This window comes from Nycticebus coucang, chromosome 22, assembly GCF_027406575.1.
Source record: "Nycticebus coucang isolate mNycCou1 chromosome 22, mNycCou1.pri, whole genome shotgun sequence".
Classification (NCBI taxonomy): domain Eukaryota; kingdom Metazoa; phylum Chordata; class Mammalia; order Primates; family Lorisidae; genus Nycticebus; species Nycticebus coucang.
The window spans coordinates 4,384,691-4,406,330 of NC_069801.1; the positions used below are offsets into that span (position 1 = coordinate 4,384,691).

At 39.2% G+C, this 21,640-nt stretch overlaps 1 protein-coding gene across 1 annotated transcript in view; it reads left to right on the forward strand.

Moving 5' to 3' along the window:
• LOC128574643 (calmodulin-binding transcription activator 1-like) overlaps positions 1–21,640 on the forward strand; it is an 83,059-nt gene that overhangs the window by 20,733 nt on the left and 40,686 nt on the right. The window contains exon 2 of the mRNA XM_053575504.1: positions 17,722–17,791. Within this exon, the coding sequence (XP_053431479.1) occupies positions 17,722–17,791 (70 nt within the window). The remainder of the gene's footprint in view (positions 1–17,721; positions 17,792–21,640) is intronic.

The following is a 21,640-nucleotide window of genomic DNA, read 5'->3' on the forward strand; positions in this document are numbered from 1 at the left end:
CTGCTTATAACTTTTAGGATAGAGCCCCTGAACACTGACTTGGGTCTGGTCTTCACTCTGCCACTTAAGTACCTTGTGACTAGGAACATAGCTGAATCTCTCTGAGCTTATTTTTTTTTAAACTTATATAGGCATTTTATTTAGAGATACTTATATGAAAACATACAGAAATGTAGACTTTTGATTGTTTTCATATAATTTAAAAATAATATATTTTTTAAGAGTTTCCATGGTTGGCCACTTAGAAATGTAGTACCTGTAAAACGAATATTTTTCAGAACATTTTTCCTGGTCTTTGAAATGAAAATTATTTCAGTTCATATATACTCCAGAAACCTGTAGGAAACAGAGTCTGTAGGGGAGCATGTATGGATGTAACTGATTCAAGGCAGGTCATAAATGCTGTACTATAGCACTGGGAGGAACCACAAGGAAGTAGAGTTTGATCTAAAATCATTGACAGGCAAATGTGGTTGGAGGAGAGATTTCAAGCAAAGGAAGTGGAGCAAAGGCCTAGAGCCAGGTGAGTACAGGGAGTGGCTGGAATTCTAGGTGCATATGAGTAGATGAGCCTGGGGAAGTGGGAGGGGTCAGGTTATTAGGGGCTTGGAAAGTTAGATTTGGGGAGTCTGGATTTTGTTCTCTGCTCTGGGAGAAGCTTTTAGGGTTTTTTTTTTTAAGTAGAGGCGTGGAACTGATTGGTTAAAATTGATTTCCTGCACAGTGTTAATATGGGCCACCTTACCACCTTGCCAACTTCCTCTCTACCCTGTAGTCATGTTAAAGTTTTTAGATTCTGTTTGTGCCAGGGTACCATGTTTTCTTGTGGGTTGGCAATTGTTGCCTTGACATAGAAGGTGCACCTTCCTCCAGAACACAGGCACACATACACATGCTCTTGCTGACTCTCCTTGTCAGCTTTCAGCTTAAATGAGACTTTTCCAAGAAGCCTCCTTGACCTTTCCTCTTTTTCCAGGTTGGGTTGGGTGTCTTTCCTATGTGCACATAGCACTCTATGGTTTTCTTGGTCATGGCACATTTTGGTTTGTATTGGAGTTGCTTGTTTACTTTTCTTTCTCCCTCAAATGTACATTTTTAGAGGTCAGAGGCTTGAGCACATGGGCTTAGCAAACACTCATTGGCTGAGTGAATGAGTAAATGAATGAGCTGATAGAAAAGACTTAAGAGCTGGGAGAGAATCATTCTTGCCAAGAGTTGTCTATATCATTGGGTCTGGTGTGGATCAGTGGTGTGTGTGTGTGTGTGTGTGTGAAAGACACACAGTTTTGTGACTGTGAGCCTTGCTGGAAGGTCACTCCTAAATTTTGAACCATAACAACTGGGAGTTTTGTGAGACTAGATTAAGATGTTTTGGGGGAGAATGGATGGCAAAGATACTGCTTTGTTTTAGATGTCATTGGGTAGCTTTTTAATATGCATATACAGCATGTCATTGGAAATGTGGGTTAAAGATTAGGGAGTTATTACCTGGTATTTTTTTCTTCATTGGGCTTCCAGAGGGCAAAGGAGCCCTGGTGATGGAATCCATAGAGGTCAGTCGCTGGGCACAGGGCAGGGAGAAGTAGGGCAGTGAGTAGATCTGGTGGGGCAAACACAGATGCACCCACACAGCCTCTGGTGGAGAATTTGCTTCATGAAAGCAGTGACCTTGTTTGTCTTGCTCATTGCTGCCTCACTCTTCCCGAATAATGCCTCTTGGTTGAATGAATGAATGAATGAATGAATTCAAAAGAATTAGAAGTCACAGTAGTGGGTGAGATTGCCAGGGGAGAAGAGAAGGGACTTGAGGGCAGAAGTGTGAATGCTTACACCCATGTCACCAGAGGGGAGAAGACCAGTAGGGACTGAGAAATAATGTTCAGGGAGGAAATGGAACAATCAGAATATAAATTCAAGAACACTAAGTGCAGAGAGTTGAAAGGAGGTGATCCACTGTAATGTTGCAGGTTTGAGTAGCCTGAAGACTAAGAGAAACCTACTGATTTGCCTGTCTGGTAATGAGTTGAGAGAAGTGAAAGACATCTTTCAGGGATTTGGTGGTATGTATGCAGAATGCTGGTAGAAGTGATGGTGAAAGGATTGATCAAATCCAAGTTGAAAAAAGAAATCACTGGCCTAATGGGCTGTGGATATATTAGGTATCTATTGCTACTGAAACACACTGGGTGTGTTTCACACAAATCTAGAGCATTCAGACAGCCCAATGTGTCATCTTGCAGTTTCTGTGGGTCAGGCATTTAGGTAGAGCTGGGCTGGGTCTGCTGCTCCAGAAAACCCCCACCCTCCGCCAGCCCCAGACTGGGGTCAAGGTGCTGGCCAGGGTTGGCCTGTTACTGGAAGCTGCCACAGAGGAAGGATCTGCTTTCCGGCTCCCGTGGTCATTTGAGGGACTCACTTGTGAGCTGCTGGACTGAGAGCTCAGCTTCTGTTGGCCAGAAGCTGCCCTCAATTCCTGCCTCGTGGGCCTCTCTAGCAAGCCAGCTACTCCGTCAGAGCTGGGGAGGGTGTGGCCACTAGCAAGACAGAAGTCATAGACTGTTTATCTCCTACTCACAGAAGTGACAGCTCATCCCTGTTGCCATATTCTGCTGGGTAGAGTCCCTAGGTTTAGCCCACACTCAAGGGGAGGGGTGACACAAACGAGGTGGAGGGTGATAGGAGATATGTCATGAACCGTCCTCCACAGCAGGGACGAAGGGTTAGAAGGCAGTAGAACAGTCTTCAGACAGAGGCCCCCCTGCAGGTGCAGGTGGAAAGATGAGGTCTTTCAGAGAGAAGTTTTGGAAGTGTGGAAGTTCCAGGTGAAGGTGAAGATACAGTCATTTGGTGACTCTTCTTGGAAGCCTCTGTGCCCTCCTTCTTTGTCCCTGGGCAGGTGCTTTTCTGTGTACTCTATCCTGTTAGACAAATTAACGAGCTGTTTTATAATTGTCATTGGTAAACCCATCTGCCTTCCTAAATAGAATTATTTACCAGCAAATTCCTGGAGGTATATATCCTCCCTACTTTATAATTTTGTTGTGATCCAGCGCAGTTATTTATATGGAAGTATTTTATAGAGTATAAAGTGATACGCAAACAAAGGGTATCAAACTGTGCCCCATGTTGAGTAGGGCATGTGGAGCTTACAAAGGCACGTGCTTTTCCTTATTAATGTGGATTCATTATATTGTGCGTAAGTTATTAAACTAGGTTTTATTTAATACTGTGATTATTTTTGTTTTAGGGTCTTTTGAGTATTCACTTTTACGATAAATGACCCCATACTCCTGCACCTTACAAGTCCCTGTGTTGAGTTTTTATGGTTTAAAAATGATCTGCCTTTACTGTACATTGTCACTGTTTTGCTTCTGTGTTAGCTTTTCAGTTCTCTTTCCTCCTCAGATTTGTTGCTTCTGATTTTCTCTGTGCTTGGCAACCTGGTAATTAAGCTTATTAGAACTGTTGAGTAGTTTAATAGTAATCAAGCTAGGAATATGGGTCGGAGAGCCTCTTCACAGAAAACTGTGTGAGCTTTTGTGTGTGGACTTTGTGAAAGTCTCTTTTGGCCTTCAGAGTGCATCTTGGCTTCCTTCCTAGTTCTGACTGCGTCGGATTAGGTGAGGTTCCCAGATCGCTGACTTCCATCCAGGGGCTGTGGATGCCATTTTCTTGGCTGCGCCTCATTGCTCTATTAGGAGAAACGGTGTCATTCTCCTGTTTGGTGATTTTTTTTTTTTTTTTGAGACAGAGTCTTACTCTGTCATCCTGAGTAGAGTGCTGTGGCGTCATAGCTCACAGAAACCTCAAACTCTTGGGCTCAAGCGACTCTTGTACCTCAGCCTCCTGAGTAGCTGGGACTACAAGTACCTGCCACAACGCCTGGCTAGTTTTTCTATTTTTAGTAGAGATGGGGTCTCACCTTTGCTCAGGCTGGTCTCAAGCTCCTGAGCTCAAGTCATCCACCTGCCTCAGCCTCCCAGAGTGTCCCCTTTAGTTTTGATGAAGTTTTAGTTTTTGGGCAGTAGTGAGTAGTGATAGGTGATGGGAGTCTGGCTCATGGGCCAGAAAACCTTAGAGAAGCACAGAAAATTTTCTTTAGGTAAGATCAGCATCTAGGTGTCCATTAGAGTTCATTTCTGCCGCCTCCTTTGCTCTGGCATGTCTGTCTCTCTGCTAAGCTGCTATATCTTTGCTGTTTCTTGCATTAGCTTTCCATCAGGACAACTGGTTTACTTTTTCTGCCAAAATTTCACCGTGTTTCTTTGTGGAGGAGCATCTCAGCGTTAGTAGGGAGAGAGCCCTGTGTCTTGTGGAAGCAGCACAGGACTGGGGGAGGGGCCCCTTCTTCCCAGCCTGTGTCTTTGCCAAGTGCCTGGACCTGTGCCTTGGAGTCTCCTCTACAGTAGGCTTACTGTTTGCTTTGCTGCCATTTAGGATCAAAATATGATTTTATATGTAAAAATGCTTGTTACGTACACATAATATCAAATAGAGCGCCTACTTTGTTGGGTTGCTTTTGTTGATATTTTATAGTGCTGTATCTCCAAGGAGTTAAAAATACTGTGTTACCTTATCCTTAGTACTTATAAGTACTACTGAAACAATGTAATTTTACATTTCTATAGTATTTTTTTTCCTGAACATGTTCTTCTGGAATCTATTTCTACAAATGTAGACGTTTAATATGTTTTCTTTGATTATTTTCAGACTGTTGAGTATCTTAGCTTTCTAGTCAAATTATATATATGAAAAATCTAATGATACCATTTGATTCATATCTAGAAAGAATAATTTTTTAAAAAAATTGCGAAATCAGTTTACGCTTTTCATGAATCTCTCGTAATAGTGAATCAATCTGATTTTTCAGGCTATAAATCAGGTTTGATATATTGTGGTTATTAGTTGCTGTGTAAGATTCTTAGAACTTCAGCTGTTTTGGGGTCTATTCTGGCTGGTTGTTTGCTTTTGAACTCAATTCTAGGTGTTGAACTCAATTTGAAAGCCTAAAATGGTTTGTGCCCCAATTACCTTAGAGGTTACTGGTTCATTTTTTTATTTAGCCTGCCCCAAGAGTAGGCAGCCGGCTACCTACCAGACTTTTTCCTTTTAACTTGAGTGTATACTTTAATTTTGCCTCTATCCCATAGGAGCGTTGTGAGGGTTATTATAGTTTAGCAGCGCTTAATGGTATATTTTAAACTTCTTGAAAAGAGGTAATATGTGAGTATAAAATATTTTTGTACTGTACCACATAATTTTTTTCTAACTTTTTGTGGTTCAGAAAAAGGATAAAATTACTTGTGTGTAGGGTACGTGCGGTTTGCCAGTCTTACAAGATCATTAATCCAGTTTTACGGAGTGTCTCCAAAGCATGTCTTTTGGTAGACCCTTTGCTCTTCTTTACTTAGCAGCCTTATGATCTCTCCCAAAATTTTAGTTTGGCTTTATTGGAATTCATGGAAACCCTTTTAGCTCTTCTTAGTGTGTCTAAAGTAGCTTTTGTCATGCATTTTGCTTGATTTCTTAAATCAAGAGATGTGGTTCTTTTCTCAAAAAATATCTATAACATTGCTGGCCAGAGAGGGTGTCTAGGGTGTCTTCCTGTTCTGTCACTTACTCCTGTCTTGGGGCTAGAGCACCAAGGCACAGCAGATCGGAACAGTTGTCCAGGAAACCAGAGGATAGGTGGCAACTCAGTGTTGGTAGCAGAGGGAGAAAAGACAAAAATAAATCCTGTTGCTGTCACCAGGGCAAGAGTGAGACCACTCTTTTTCCTTTCCTTGAACTTTTGGGAATATCATTCATTCTTGAGTTCTGCAAATACTTGAGCTTCTATGATACTGTGCACCTGACACTGTATTAAGTACCAGAATACTGGGATAAAGGAGCCAGTCATCCCTTCAAGGATGTACTCAATCTGATTTTGAGTTAGAAAAAATTCAGTGGAGAAGGAAAACTATTAGATTGGTTTTAGATGCTGAATGGCTTTAGGGATTAAAAGTAGAGTTGTAGGTTAGCAGAAAATGTTTCTGAAAGGAGCGACTATTCTGTAATTAAAAAACAATTTGTAGACAGTTTTGTGGGCAGAGATTGCTAGCTGATCATGGTAACCTAGCTCCTTCGCTTCTGGACATGTCCCAGCCTCCTGGCAGTTGTGGCCAAATTCCAGCCAGTGGAGTGAGAGCAGAGAAGTGTGCCACTTGCAGGCTTCTCCCCTAAAGCCCTCTGGTTCCAGGGACCTGAGAAGTCTGCTGCTAGGTACAAGGAGTGCAGGTGGGAGGCGCCAGAGCCACTGCTTGGAGGAGAGCTGTCTGGCCACCAGCAATACCTATTTTGGATTATACAAAAGCAGGAAGTAAAATTTATAGTATTTGCACCGTTCTACAGTGTGTTCTATGAGTTAGTTTCCTTAGCTAATCTTGGCCTGATGGCTAAAATGCCAGGTAGTAAAGGTGCTAAAAATTAGACTCTGCTTTAATTTTGATTATTTTATGTGTAATGTTGTTTGGAAGGACCAATGAATTTCAAGAATCAGCTTAAGTCATGATAGAATAAGTGAAAAAAAATTTTTAATGTATCCCTTATAATTGGTACAGTTGTTTATTGTACTCAATGTGGCCTCTCTTCATCTTTGATTAATAAGCCATGTGGATCCTCACTTTTAAAGATACTCTGTGGAGACTTAAACATTCTCAGTCGTTATTTCAAAGAACTGTAAACACCGTTTTCATTATGCAGCTTTTTTTTTTTTTTGGTAGAGACAGAGTCTTACTTTACCACCCTCGGTAGAGTGCCCTGATGTCACAGGACTCACAGCAACCTCCAGCTCTTGGGCTTTCGCGATTCTCCTGCCTCAGCCTCCCGAGCAGCCGGGACTACAGGCACCTGCCACAACGCCCGGCTATTTTTTGGTTGCAGTTCAGCTGGGGCTGGGTTTGAACCCATCACCCTCGGTATATGGGGCCGGCACCCTACTCACTGAGCCACAGGCGCCACCCCATTATGCAGCTTTTCTATTCCAAAGCCTGTAATCACTTTTTATCATACAACATCTTATTTCATTAATCCATTATTTAAAAACTATTGTGTGTAATATATGTGTATAGTCTATACATAGATTATACATATATAATGTGCCTGTGTGTAACATCCTGAGCTAGGCTCTCTGAAAAGAGACAAAATGGATAAAACTTCCTCCATGTTTGCAAAAACTTTCTGCTTGGTACCCAGAGAGTTACTGACTTTATGCACTGATGTCTCTGCCCCTCATTTTAGCCTTTAAGTCATATATTATCTTTTCTTTTTTTTAATTATTATTATTGTTATTGTTGGGGATTCATTGAGGGTACAATAAGCCAGGTTACATTGATTGCAATTGTTAGGCAATGACCCTCTTGCAATCATGTCTTGCCCCCATAAAGTGTGACACACACCAAAGCTCCACCCCCTCCCTCCGTCCCTCTTTCTGCTTTTCCTCCCCCCCCCATAACCTTAATTGTCATTAATTGTCCTCATATCAAAATTGAGTACATAGGATTCATGCTTCTCCATTCTTGTGATGCTTTACTAAGAATAATGTCTTCCACTTCCATCCAGGTTAATACGAAGGATGTAAAGTCCCCATTTTTTTTAATAGCTGAATAGTATTCCATGATATAAATATACCACAGCTTGTTAATCCATTCCTGGGTTGGTGGGCATTTAGGCTGTTTCCACGTTTTGGCAATTGTAAATTGAACTGCAGTAAACAGTCCTAGTACAAGTGTCCTTATGATAAAAGGATTTTTTTTCTTTCTGGGTAGATGCCCAGTAATGGGATTGCAGGATCAAATGGGAGGTCTAGGTTGAGTGCTTTGAGGTTTCTCCATACTTCCTTCCAGAAAGGTTGTACTAGTTTGCAGTCCCACCAGTAGTGTAAAAGTGTTCCCTTCTCTCCACATCCACGCCAGCATCTGCAGTTTTGAGATTTTGTGATGTGGGCCATTCTCACTGGGGATAGATGATATCTTAGGGTTGTTTTGATTTGCATTTCTCTAATATATAGAGATGACGAACATTTTTTCATGTGTTTGTTTGCCATTCGTCTGTCATCTTTAGAGAAGGTTCTATTCATGTCTCTTGCCCATTGATATATGGGATTGTTGGCTTTTTCATGTGGATTAATTTGAGTTCTCTATAGATCCTAGTTATCAAGCTTTTGTCTGATTGAAAATATGTAAATATCCTTTCCCATTGTGTAGGTTGTCTCTTTGCTTTGGTTATTGTCTCCTTAGCTGTACAGAAGCTTTTCAGTTTAATGAAGTCCCATTTGTTTATTTTTTTTGTTGTTGCAATTGCCATGGGAGTCTTCTTCATGAAGTCTTTCCCAAGGCCAATCTCTTCCAGTGTTTTTCCTATGCTTTCTTTGAGGATTTTTATTGTTTCATGCCTTAAATTTAAGTCTTTTATCCATTTTGAATCAATTTTTGTGAGTGGGGAAAGGTGTGGGTCCAGTTTCAGTCTTTTACATGTAGACATCCAGTTCTCCCAACACCATTTATTGAATAGGGAGTCTTTCCCCCAAGGTATGTTCTTGTTTGGTTTATCGAAGATTAGGTGGTTGTAAGATGTTAGTTTCATTTCTTGGTTTTCAATTCCATTCCAAGTGTCTATGTTTCTGTTTTTGTGCCAGTACCATGCTGTCTTGACCACTATGGCTTTGTAGTACAGACTAAAATCTGGTATGCTGATGCCCCCAGCTTTATTTTTATTACTAACAACTGCCTTAGCTATACGGGGTTTTTTCCGATTCCATACAAAACGCAGAATCATTTTCTCTAAATCTTGAAAGTACGATGTTGGTATTTTGATAGGAATGGCATTGAATAGGTAGATTGCTTTGGGAAGTATAGACATTTTAACAATGTTGATTCTTCCCATCCATGAGCATGGTATGTTCTTCCATTTGTTAATATCCTCTGCTATTTCCTTTCTGAGGATTTCATAATTTTCTTTATAGAGGTCCTTCACCTCCTTCGTTAGGTATATTCCTAGGTATTTCATTTTCTTTGAGACTATGGTGAAGGGAGTTGTGTCCTTAATTAGCTTCTCATCTTGACTGTTATTGGTGTATACAAAGGCTACTGATTTGTGGACATTGATTTTATATCCTGAAACATTACTGTATTTTTTGATGACTTCTAGGAGTCTTGTGGTTGAGTCTTTGGGGTTCTCTAAGTATAAGATCATGTCGTCAGCAAAGAGGGAGAGTTTGACCTCCTCTGCTCCCATTTGGATTCCCTTTATTTCCTTGTCTTGTCTAATTGTATTGGCTAGAACTTCCAGCATCGTGTTGAATAGTAAAGGTGACAGAGGACAACCTTGTCTGGATCCAGTTCTAAGAGGAAAAGCTTTCAGTTTTACTCCATTCAGTAAAAGACTAGCTGTGGGTTTGTCATAGATAGCTTCAATCAGTTTTAGAAATATGCACCTATGCCTATACTCTTCAGTGTTCTAATTAGAAAAGGATGCTGGATTTTATCAAATGCTTTTTCTGCATCTATTGAGAGGATCATGTGATCTTTATTTTTGCCTCTGTTAATATGGTGGATAACGTTTATAGACTTGTGTATGTTAAACCAGCCTTGCATCCCTGGGATGAAGCCTACTTGATCATGATGAATGACTTTTTTGATGATGAGCTGTAATCTATTGGCTAGGATTTTGTTGAGGATTTTTGCATCTATATTCATGAGTGAGATTGGTCTGAAATTCTCCTTTTTGTTTGGGTCTTTTCCTGGTTTTGGTATCAGGGTGATGTTTGCTTCGTAGAATGTGTTGGGGAAGATTCCTTCTTCCTCAATTGTTTGGAATAATTTCTGCAGTACAGGAATAAGCTCTTCCTTGAAGGTTTGATAGAATTCTAGTGTGAAGCCATCTGGACCAGGGCATTTTTTGGTTGGAAGATTTTTTATTGTTTCTTTTATCTCAGTGCTTGAAATTGGTCTGTTCAGGAGCTCTATTTCTTCCTGGCTGAGTCTAGGGAGAGGGTGTGATTCCAAATATTGATCCATTTCCTTCACATTGTCAAATTTCTGGGCATAGAGTTTCTGGTAGTATTCAGAGATGATCTCTTGTATCTCTGTGGGATCAGTTGTTATTTCCCCTTTATCATTTCTGATTGAGGTTACTAGAGATTTTACTTTTCTATTTCTCGTTAGTCTGGCCAATGGTTTATCCATTTTATTGATTTTTTCAAAAAACCAACTCCTTGTTTCATTAATTTTCTGAATGATTCTTTTGTTTTCAATTTCATTGATCTCTGATTTGATTTTGGATATTTCTTTTCTTCTACTGAGTTTAGGCTCAGATTGTTCTTCTTTTTCCAAATCCATAAGATGGCTTGTGAGATTGTTGATGTGCTCTCTTTCTGTTTTTCGAATGTAGGCATCTAAAGCGATGAATTTTCCTCTCAAAACTGCTTTTGCAGTATCCCACAGGTTTTGGTAGCTCGTGTCTTCATTGTTGTTATGCTCAAGGAAGTTAATGATTTCCTGTTTTATTTCTTCTTGCACCCATCTGTTATTCAACAGAAGATTGTTTAATTTCCATGCCTTTGGGTGGGGTTGAGCATTTTTGTTAGAGTTGAGTTCCACCTTTAGTGCCTTATGGTCTGAGAAGATACAAGGTAAAAATTCAATTCTTTTTATTGTGTTGATATTTGTTTTGTGTCCCAGGATATGATCAGTTTTGGAGAATGTTCCATGGGGTGATGAGAAGAATGTATATTCTTTATCTTCGGGATGGAATGTTCTATATGTGTCTATCAAGCACAGTTGTTCTAGAGTCTCATTTAAATCTCTTATATCTTTGTTTAATTTCTGTTTAAAGGATCTGTCCAGCTCTGTAAGAGGAGTGTTAAAGTCCCCTGTTATGATGGTATTATGAGATATCATATTGCTCAGACTGAGTAAGGTCTGTTTCAAGAATCTGGGAGCATTTAAACTGGGTGCATAAATACTTAGAATTGAAACATCTTCTTGTTGTATTTTTCCCTTGACCAATATAAAGTGACCATCTTTGTCTTTTTTGACTTTAGTTGCTTTAAATCCACATGAATCTGAAAATTGGATTGCAACTCCTCTTTTCTTCTGAATGCCATTTGCCTGAAAAATTGTCTTCCAACCCTTGACTCGGAGCTTTAATTTGTCTTTTGAAGCCAGGTGTGTTTCTTGCAGACAGCAAATGGATGGCTTGTGTTTTTTAATCCAGTCAGCCAATCTATGTCTCTTCAGTGGGGAATTCAAGCCATTAACATTTATTGAGATAATTGATAAGTGTGGTAGTATTCTATTCGTCTTATTTTGTGAGAGTCCATTGCTTAGTTTTATCTTTTGCATCAGTGTGGAGGTTAGTTCTGTCCTTTAATTTCTGAGTTCTTACTTTGCTACTGATCCATTGTGGTGGTCAGTGTGCAGAACAGGTTGAAGTATTTCCTGTAGAGCTGGTCTTGTTGTGGCGAATTTCCTCAATGTTTGTATATCCGTAAATGGTTTGATTTCTCCGTCAATTTTGAAGCTTAGCTTAGCAGGGTACAGAATTCTGGTCTGGAAATTGTTCTGTTTAAGTAGATTAAATGTAGATGACCATTGTCTTCTTGCTTGGAAAGTTTCATTAGAGAAGTCTGCGGTCACTCTGATGGATTTGCCCCTGTAGGTCAACTGGCGCTTACTCCTGGCAGCTTGCAGAATCTTTTCTTTTGTCTTGACTTTGGACAGGTTCATCACAATGTGTCTTGGAGAAGCTCGGTTAGAGTTGAGGCGACCTGGGGTCTGATATCCCTCTGAAAGCAGTGTGTCAGAATCTTTGGTGATATTTGGGAAATTTTCTTTTATAATATTCTCTAGTATGGCTTCCATTCCTCTGGGGCATTCTTCTTCCCCTTCTGGAATTCCTATAACTCGTATGTTGGAACGCTTCATAAAGTCCCATAATTCTGACCGTGAACGTTCTGCTTTCTCTCTCTTCTTTTCTGCCTCTTTTACTATCTGAGTTATCTCAAAAACTTTGTCTTCTACCTCTGAAATTCTTTCTTCTGCATGGTCTAACCTGTTGCTGATACTTTCCATTGCATCTTTAAGTTCCCTGATTGACTGTTTCATTTCCTTCAGCTCTGCTATATCCTTTTTATAGTCTTCATATCATTCATCTCTGATTTGATTCTGTTTTTGGATTTCCTTTTGGTTATTTTCCACTTTATTAGCAGTTTCCTTCATTGTTTCCATCATTTCTTTCATTGTTTTCAACATGTGTATTCTAAATTCCCTTTCTGTCATTCCTAACATTTCTGTATAGGTGGAATCCTCTGCAGTAGCTACCTCATGGTCCCTTGGCGGGGTTGTTCTGGACTGGTTCTTCATGTTGCCTGGAGTTTTCTGCTGATTCGTCTTCATGGGTGATTTCTTTTATCTGTTTCCTTGCCCTAATTTTCCTTTCACTTCCTCTTGCTCTTTAAGTTCTCGTGCCTGTGGACTAAGGGTTACAGGACCAGAAGGGTGAGAAGGTTGAAGAGCAAAAAAGGGATGAAAGAAAGGAGGACCGAGTGATAAGGAAAAAAAAAAAAGAAAAATAGAGAAAGGAGAGGGGGTGGGTAAAGGGAATATTGACAAAGAGAAGAGAGGCACAGAAAGAGGGAGACAGAGCAATATAGGTGTACAGTAGGGTACTTTGATACAACCTTCAAAAAAAACCACCTTCTGGGGGTGCCCAGTTGGCTGGTTCCCTTGAGGTCAGCAGCTCTTTGCTAACCTGATCAGACACAGTACCCCACCTCCACCAAGTAGAGAGGAAAGACAAAAATGCTATAAATCAAACCAAAACAAGCAAACAGAAAACTTTACGGGATAAAATTGGCTGGAAAAACCAAATAATAGCGGTAGAAACACTAACAGAAATGAAGTTCTAATTATTGAAATAGGCAGCAATGGGAAATTATAATTAAACTAGAAAAATTGAGAAAGAAAAAGGATCTGTATGGAAGAGGTTGAACTTAAAAAACAAAACAACAATCCACAACATCAAAATAAAAAAAACAACCAAACCAAAAAAATAAAAAAAACACAACAAAAAACAAAGCAGTATGTATATTTTATTGAATATTGTCTGGGCAACACGTGGTCTTCTGGGGTATGAGATGTTAATCACAGTTCTGATACGACTGGAGGCTGCTAGTTTCTGAAACCCCAGCAGGTGGACACCCTAAATCTCTCTTCAGCCCACTTAAAAGGCACTTTGAACTTGTTCACTTACTGAGCAGAAGCTTTCTCAGGGAAGTGCTTGTCGCTGCAATCAGTGCTGAAGTGGCTATCCACTTACCCTGTGTGTCAAAACTGGTCTCCCTCTGCCCCCGAGGGTTAGGGCTGCAAGGGGGCTCAGACCCCGCCCTTAGGCTACTTGGTCGCTGGGTTACCAGCTCCCACCCAATTCCAGCTCTGGGACCCTGAGGGCGGAGCTTGCCGGGGCAGATCGCTCACAATGTCTGCCTGTGACCCAGAGCCAAACACTATTAGCTCTGTCTGGCTCAGCGGCTCAGACTGGGGCCCTAGACAAAGGCCAAAGTTCCCAGCACTCCCGCTCAGGCTCTCCACAAGGCAGTTCAGCTGAGTGCCGAGTCCAAAGACACCAAAACAGTTCACAGGTAAGGCCTTTCTTGTTTGCAGTCTCGCTGCTACTGAACTTACAGTTGCGGGCGGGTTTAGACGGATTGAACACACGTGACCACTTGCCGGTTTTCCACTGTTTTAGTCCTCCTCTTGGGGTCCAGAAGTCTCTCGCTGACTCCCTGTATCCTCTCAGGGGTGATGATAGGCAGATCCAACCAGCCAGAGATGCCTGGAGTCCTATGTCCCCAGACTCAGGGTGCCCAGATGCAAGGAAGCTGTTACTCGGCTGCCATCTTGCTCCGCCTCCCCCAAAATCTCACTAATTTTTATAATAATACACCAGTGTATTTAATTTCCTTTACAGCATTTACCCCTATTGGAAAATATTCCATTGGTCATCTGCTTTCCCCCCACTAGAGTGTACCTCCACGAGGGCAGGACCCTGGTCTCTCTTGTTTACTGCAGAGTTTCACCTCCTTGCAGAGTGTTACATATTAGGTGCTCCTTTAGTATTTGTAGAATAAATGGAAGGAGCTGCAATAAAGAGGGCTGTGTTCTGGGAGAGGGAAAGCATAGGCTTCTAAAGCCCCAGCAGGGTGGCCTAATCTTGTAGGTGACAGGCTGCCTGAGGGCGACGAATGTGGGTTCAAGTGAAGAGTCAGTCAGAAGAGCAGCATAGAGACTTGCCCCTGAAGGAGGACTTGAACTCAGATCTGTCTGACTTGAAAGTTTTGCTTTTCCATTCACTGTGCTGTCCTGTGGACAGAGGGGTATCTCAGCAGTAAGTGGTGGAACTGGGATACAAGCCCTCCGGATCTGCAGATGCTTAGACTGGCTCTCTCCCCTTGGTTGCAGAGCCGCCTCAGTGCTGCAGATAGGCACTTAGAGAGATCAGAACAGTAAGAGGTCCTGTAGTATTTAAGGATAGAATGACCTGTTTGCATTCTCAATTGATGTGAGTTTCTTTCTTAGGTAAATTAACTATTATGACTTTGTGGAGAAAACATGACTGGTTTTTTGTCCATAATATTTCTGTTCTGGGCTAGGTGCCCATAGCTCAGTGAGTAGGGTGCTGGCTACATACACCTAGGCTGGCAGGTTCGAGCCCGGCCCGGGCCTACTAAACAACGAGAACTGCAACCAAAGAAATGGCTGGGTGTTGTGGGCGGTGCCTGTAGATCCAGCTACTTGGGAGGATTGCTGGAGGCCAGTAGTTAGAGACCAGCCTGGACAACATAGCAAGAGAATCAAGTAGCAAGAGAATTCACTTGAGGCAAGAGAATCACTTAAGCCCAAGAGTTTGAAGTTGCTGTGAGCTGTGACACAGCGGCACTCTACTGAGGGCAACATAGTGAGACTCTGTCTCAAAAAAAAAAAATCTGTTCTGTATGTTATTTTTGTGCTTAATTCTTCCTATTTGTTATTTAGAATATTTGTTCACTAATTCCTTTATTATCAGACTAACCAGGCCTCGTGGCTAGTTGGGAGCCTGAGGCTGAGGTGGGAGGATTGCTGGAGGCCAGTAGTTAGAGACCAGCCTGGACAACATAGCAAGACCTTATAACTAAAAAGATATTAGCTAAGAATGGTGCTGTATGTCTATATAGTTCCAGCTACTTGGGAGGCTGAAGCAGGTGGATCACTTGAGCTCGGGAATTCAAGGCTACATTAAGCTATGATCACTGTACTGTTGCACTCCAGCCTGGGCAACGGAGCCAGATGCTGTCTTAGAAAATCGTTTTCGTGAAGCCATTCGTTAGTGTGTCCTACTGAACATTGCTAATTTTTTAAAACTTGACTTAAGACATTGTTAAGATGTCTTGAAAAGTGGTAATCTTATGCTATCTTTTGCTATCTTTTTTTGGTAATAGGAAGCCAGAAAATGTTAAGCCTTGAACGTAAAACATTATTTTTAACATTGTAAAATTTCAAGTTTCAATTCAGAAACTACATTAAAATGAGATACTGCATTCATGTGATCAGTCGGCTATTGCTGGCAACTCACAGACATTACAAGTCAGAGAACTGCTGACTTTTACATCAGCCAGTTTTCATAATGTGCTATATAATTCTATGCTCATACTCAAGGGTAGAAACTAATGTTGAATTTTCCAAAGGATACCTGAATTTTGAGGTTAGTCCATAGTTCATGGGAGAATTCTGAGACATGGATGTCACCATAGATGTTACCATAGTTAACTGCTATTGATTATATCAAATAGGAAAGGGACAGTAACAGTCTTAGAACAAGAAACAGAAAAGAAAGAATTAGGGGACCGAAGATTATCTTGGTAGCTAGGAGTCATATTATTGAGAAAAAATTATATGGACCCTGAAAATAATTTGACTTCTGAAGCACTTGGTCATGGATATAAGGGAGAGGAAAATTAAAAATTCATGGAAGTCAAGTTCAGTCAGATTTCAACACTCATTATGGCATAAAAAATTTAGTCAGGCCTTAGTTTGTTCTTAGAAAATGTTCATTGTAAAAGATTATTCTTATTAACCATAGTAACAATAGCATTTTGCTTGGGACTTTTGAATTTAAAGCACTTCGGGCTTGGCGCCTGTAGCTCAGCAGCTAGAGCACCAGCTACATACACTGGAGCTGGCGGGTTCGAATCCAGCCCGGGCCTGCCAAACAACAGTGACAACTACAACCAAAAAATAGCCGGGCATTGTGGTGGGCGCCTTTAGTCCCAGATACTTGGGAGGCTGAGGCAAGAGACTCACTTAAGCCCAAGAGTTTGAGGTTGCTGTGAGCTGTGACGTAGCAGCACTCTAATGAGGGTGATATAGTGAGACTCTGTCTCAAAAAAAAAAAGCACTTTGGTATGTGTTATTCCACTAAATTCCCCACCTACCCTGTGAGATAAGAGAAAAAATTATCTTCTCCTTTTTCTGAAGAGGTAATAAGAGAGGTTCATTACTTTCCTAGGGACAGATAGTAAGTGGTAGAACTGAGTGCTTTATATTTTAAATACAAAATGTTAAGGGTGGTTGTTGAACTTGTAAACTATTTTGGTTTTCTACATGTGTATGTGTATATAAAGATACAGTGTATAATGTAGTATGTATAATATAAAATTTCATTTAATACTGCAATAAGACAATATATATTCTTAGGACTAAAAATAATTGGCTGGCAAGACTCTGAGAATTTTTTCTTGTTTGTTCAGTTACTATTTTCTTTCTTTCTTTTTTTTTTTTTAATTGTTGGGGATTCATTGAGGTGTTCAGTTATATTGTTTAGGATTTTATAAGAAAACTTATAATTTTAACTGAATGAAGCAACCTGGGAGCCAAGGACCTTGTTTCCAACTTCCCCGATGTACTCCATCTGCTAGTTGGCATCATATTGTTTTGGATGTACTGGGTGTTGGGCTTGTTGCTGGGAAATGGTTAATAATGTCATTGGTGTTGACTGAGCTGCGAAATGAATGTGACATTGGTTTTTCTTAGCAAAAATTCACTGTATGTACAGCACACTTGCTTCCTACTAAGAGAAATTACGCACATATTGAATGTTTACCAGCATAGATCTTTTTTCACACACATAAGTTTTGAAATAATCTTAAGCCTGAGGTACGAAGACCCTTTTCTCTGAACCATTTGAGAGTAAGTTGCCAGTGTGTTGGATCACTCTCAAATACTTTATTTTAAAGTATTTCTTATAATTAAGAACATTTCTTCTCCATAACCACTATACAGTAATCAAAACCAGGAAGTTAACATTGAGACATTTCTACCCTCTGATCCTCAAATCCTATTCCACTTTTGCCAGTTTACCCAGCAGTGACATTTGTAGAAAAATGTCTAATCAGAACCATGGGTCCCCACCTGTTCTCTTCATTCTCCTTTTCTACAGAACAGTTCTCAGTCCTTTTTGACTTCCATGACCTAGACACCCTGGAGGCTTGCAGGCCAGTCACTTTGTGGAATATCCCTCAATTTGGATTTGTCTGATGTTTCCTTATGATTAGATTCAGGTTTTGCATCTTTGGCAGGAATATCACAGAAGAGCCAGAATATATCTCTTTCAAAGATTAGTTTTACATTTTATTTTCTGTTTCCTTAGAGCGTTTCCCAAAGTGTATTCTGCGGAACTAGCACCTACTGTGTTCTCAACACCGTGCCACCTATAGAAGGTAGGATTTGAAAAAGCTTTTGACTTACAGGAAGGGGTGGGCTTGGCAGTGAGAGTCATTCCGTCATCTAGTGCAGTAGGAACAACCTTTGGCCAGGACTCAGGACACCTGGGTTCTGCATTTAACTGCTGTGTGATCTTAGATGAGTTACTTAATCCTTCTGGGCGAGTAAAAAGAATGCTTTTCTCCTAAAGTTTCTGTGGGGATTAAAAAACTGAAACATCTAATTACATGGAAAAGTCAAAGTTCTCTGCAATTTTTGATATTGATACAAGAGTTCTATAATTCTGGTGTCCAATATTAGATGACTTAGAGTAGGAGCTGTGTGATACTGTGGGAAAAGCGACAGGTCATGTTTGCATCCCAATTGAGCCACTAGAAGCTGTGGCACATTAATCTGAATGTCAGATTTCCTCATTAGTAAAATCGGGTTAATTAAGCCTTTATGTTATTGTGAGGTAGTGCAATGTAAAGTCTTTTCTAGGTACCTGGTTTAGAATAGAGTTCCACAGATGTTTACCCCTAAAAAAATAATGGAAGTTAGATTTACTTGATAACACAAAGCTCAAGTTGGAATTGAATGAAATAAAACAAGAGAGGATACCCTGAAATCCAAATTGAAGTGACGTATTAGAGGACTTCTGTGCCCATCTTTATCTGTCCTTACCCACATATTTTTAGATTGAAAATGTAAATGCATATAAATAGAAGTTTATTGAACCTTAGTTATGAGACAGCCTAAATCTGGACCAGAGATTTGGTAATGATTGACAGGAAAAGAGTAAATCTGGGCCACTTAAAAATAGAAAGGGTAAGATTTGGTGATCATACAACTCTAAGGAAAGGAAATGATTGGGTGGCGCCTGTGGCTCAAATTAGGAGGGCGCTTGCCCCATATGCCAGAGGTGGTGGGTTCAAACCCAGTCCTTGCCTGAAACTGCAAAAAAAAAAAAAAAAAAGAAAAGAAAATGGATTAAGTAGTAAAGCTTATTATGTTTTTCCACTTTAGCTATTTTTTAAAACTCTTTCATAAATCTTTTGGAATTAACTGAATGTAATTTGTTTTGGGACTTTGTTTAGAAAAGAATAATGTAAAATCAGATCAGTGCTTGGCACATGGTGCTTAATTAATGCTTCTTTTTGGATGTGGAGTGATCTGAAGGTCTTAGGTTAGTGATGGCAGTGCTTGCTGCTGTGAGCACTATGCTGACTTGAATATAACAATACATACTTATGTTTTCCTGAATCAGTTTCTAGTCTGCTAATTAAATCTAAACACATAATAATTAGAGATAAACAGAATTGCAGTGCTTCCTTTTAATTTACCACTCCAAGTTCTTGATCAAATATATTCCCAATAAGATTTAGCAATTTGATACACTGTTAAACCAACTTATTTTGAACAGTTTGGTCTAGAGGTTGAGAGATTAATCATAATCAACTTGATTAAATAGCAGTGTTTGTCATCATTCATACAACCAAAATTACTTATATTGATTATGAATCAAAATAAAATGGATATATTATTTCTAGGTTAGAGCATAGTTGTAATTTACCTGGCAGAAGTCACAGAGTATTCCAAGGAAAAAGTAAAATACATTTCTTTAGATTTAAATAAAGGATTTGGCAATTGAATTTTATTTTTTAGAAACAAAACAAGAATCCTTTGCCTAATTCATTAAGTGAATGAGCAGTTTTTCTACACTTGAGAAAATTTAAGTTAAATTATACTATGCTTCTAAAATTATCATTTGGAAAATATTTGAAGGTTGACTAGAAAGGATGGTTCATTCTCTAGAATTATAGCTGTCAGCCAAATGAATCATCTGTCAATTTTAAGAGCTCCACTAGTTATTTTTTTATTGCGAAGTAGGTTAGAAAATTATTTTGTAAAGTCATGTATCATACATGCAATTCTGTTGGATAATGATAATTAAATGTTTTACTGTCATTTGGTTGAGACTTCCATTTTGCAGTGTTAGAGTTTAACTATTTGGATTGAATACTGAGATGCATTTGTAAACCAGTGTACACCTTAATTTTATTAACGCAGGATACTCTTATTAGGATTTAAAAACTGGCACATGCATTTAATATTTTATCACTTGTTAATACTAAACACATTAAAAATAACTTTTAATTAAAAAATATTTTTATGCAGTATAATCATGTGAATAGTTCTTTTCTAGTGTAAAAATAAAGTTATTCTTTATCACATTCCAACTGGAAACACTGAAATTTGAAAATAAGACTTAAGATTTTGCCTATTTGAGTTCATAATGTCTTTTCTCAGTATTAAAATTGCCATCTTTGTAATGCATGGTGGGAAAATATACCTATTATGTTTCTTAAAACGTTCTGTTTATATTCAAAATGAACCTAAAATTCTGGAACTGGCACAACTAAAAATGGGTAAGGGGAGCCCATTGGCTAGTCATACTCTGTTCCTATTGAAGCCCTGGCCTCACCTTTTGGGAGATTGAGATATTTGGAAATTGGATTGAGGATGGTGCTTACACAGCTCTTCTTCTGGTCCTCTTTAGAAGCCTTTGGTTCCATTTACCACTACCTGATTTGGTGTCAGGGTGGAAAACTGAGCACTTACTTGTGCTATTGAGAAGAGTACCTATCCACTACACACACCCTATATATATAAAAAAATATTATATATACACACACACACACACTGTATACACACACACACGCACACTGCGTGGCAGCTGGATTTCTCACAGAGGCTAAAAGGACAGAAAATTAACATCAGATTTTGATCCAAACCAGTTCTAGTAGACTAGTAGTTGGGGTTTAATATTCTTTTCATAAATGTTCAGAATTAGACTCTAAACAAATAGCTTTCTCAGAGTTAACAACTATTCATACAATTCAGAGCGAGCCCCTTGCTCAAGTACCAAGTATAGTGCTATTTTCATAAAAGGTGCCCTGTAAATGTCGAATATTTAAATTGAGTATAGATTTTAGAATTTCACTTCTACTTTCAGAATCACACACATCATGAGGAATTTTAAAAAATGAAGATAAAACTACTTTAGGGGAAGAGAGAAGGGAGGTAAAGGCTCATGTGATTTGGTATTCTCCGCTTTAAAGTTTTATGGCCCGTGGTGCCTCCCTTGGGAGGATGGAGTGCAGGGAACATACAGAAATGCATGAAATTACAGGGGTTTATACTGTGTAATTAATATAGAACTTTCTTTTAATTGAACATATTCTTTTTGGTTTCATAACAAGATTTTTTAACATTTTAATATTTTTTGTTATCAAAATTTGGCATTCCTAAAAGCAGTCAGTTTTCATGCTGCTTATAGAAATAAAGGATGGGTATTATAATTCAATTGGTTATGTAGTTCATGGACCAAAAAAGATTTAGTACGTTAAAACTCTCTTAAGTTCATTCCTATAAAATATTTCTATATGATGTAGTAAATTTTTTTAGACTTTATTTCTATGTCCGATATTTTTCTTTTAAGATCTTTTCCTTGAGACTTGAGAAGAAATGTGTTAATCAGATGAAAAATGTTTGGAGAGTATTCTGTGACCTTAGAAAATATTTTTTTATATTTTTTTATATTTTTATGTTTTTTAACATGTTCAAATAATAGAGTATGCTAAAAATTTATGGTAAATAACTGGAAAAATGTGTATTTCACTTTTCACATTATTAACTAATACCTGTATACTTATGTGAGATTGCCTAGTAAGGCCCCTTAAAGCATAAGATAAGGCATATTAAGTTATTTAATGACAGTAACTTTGATAGCGATTTGTGCCTGGAGGAGAACTAGAGATCATCTAATCTCCTTGATTTGAGAAAACTGAAAATATTAAGTAACT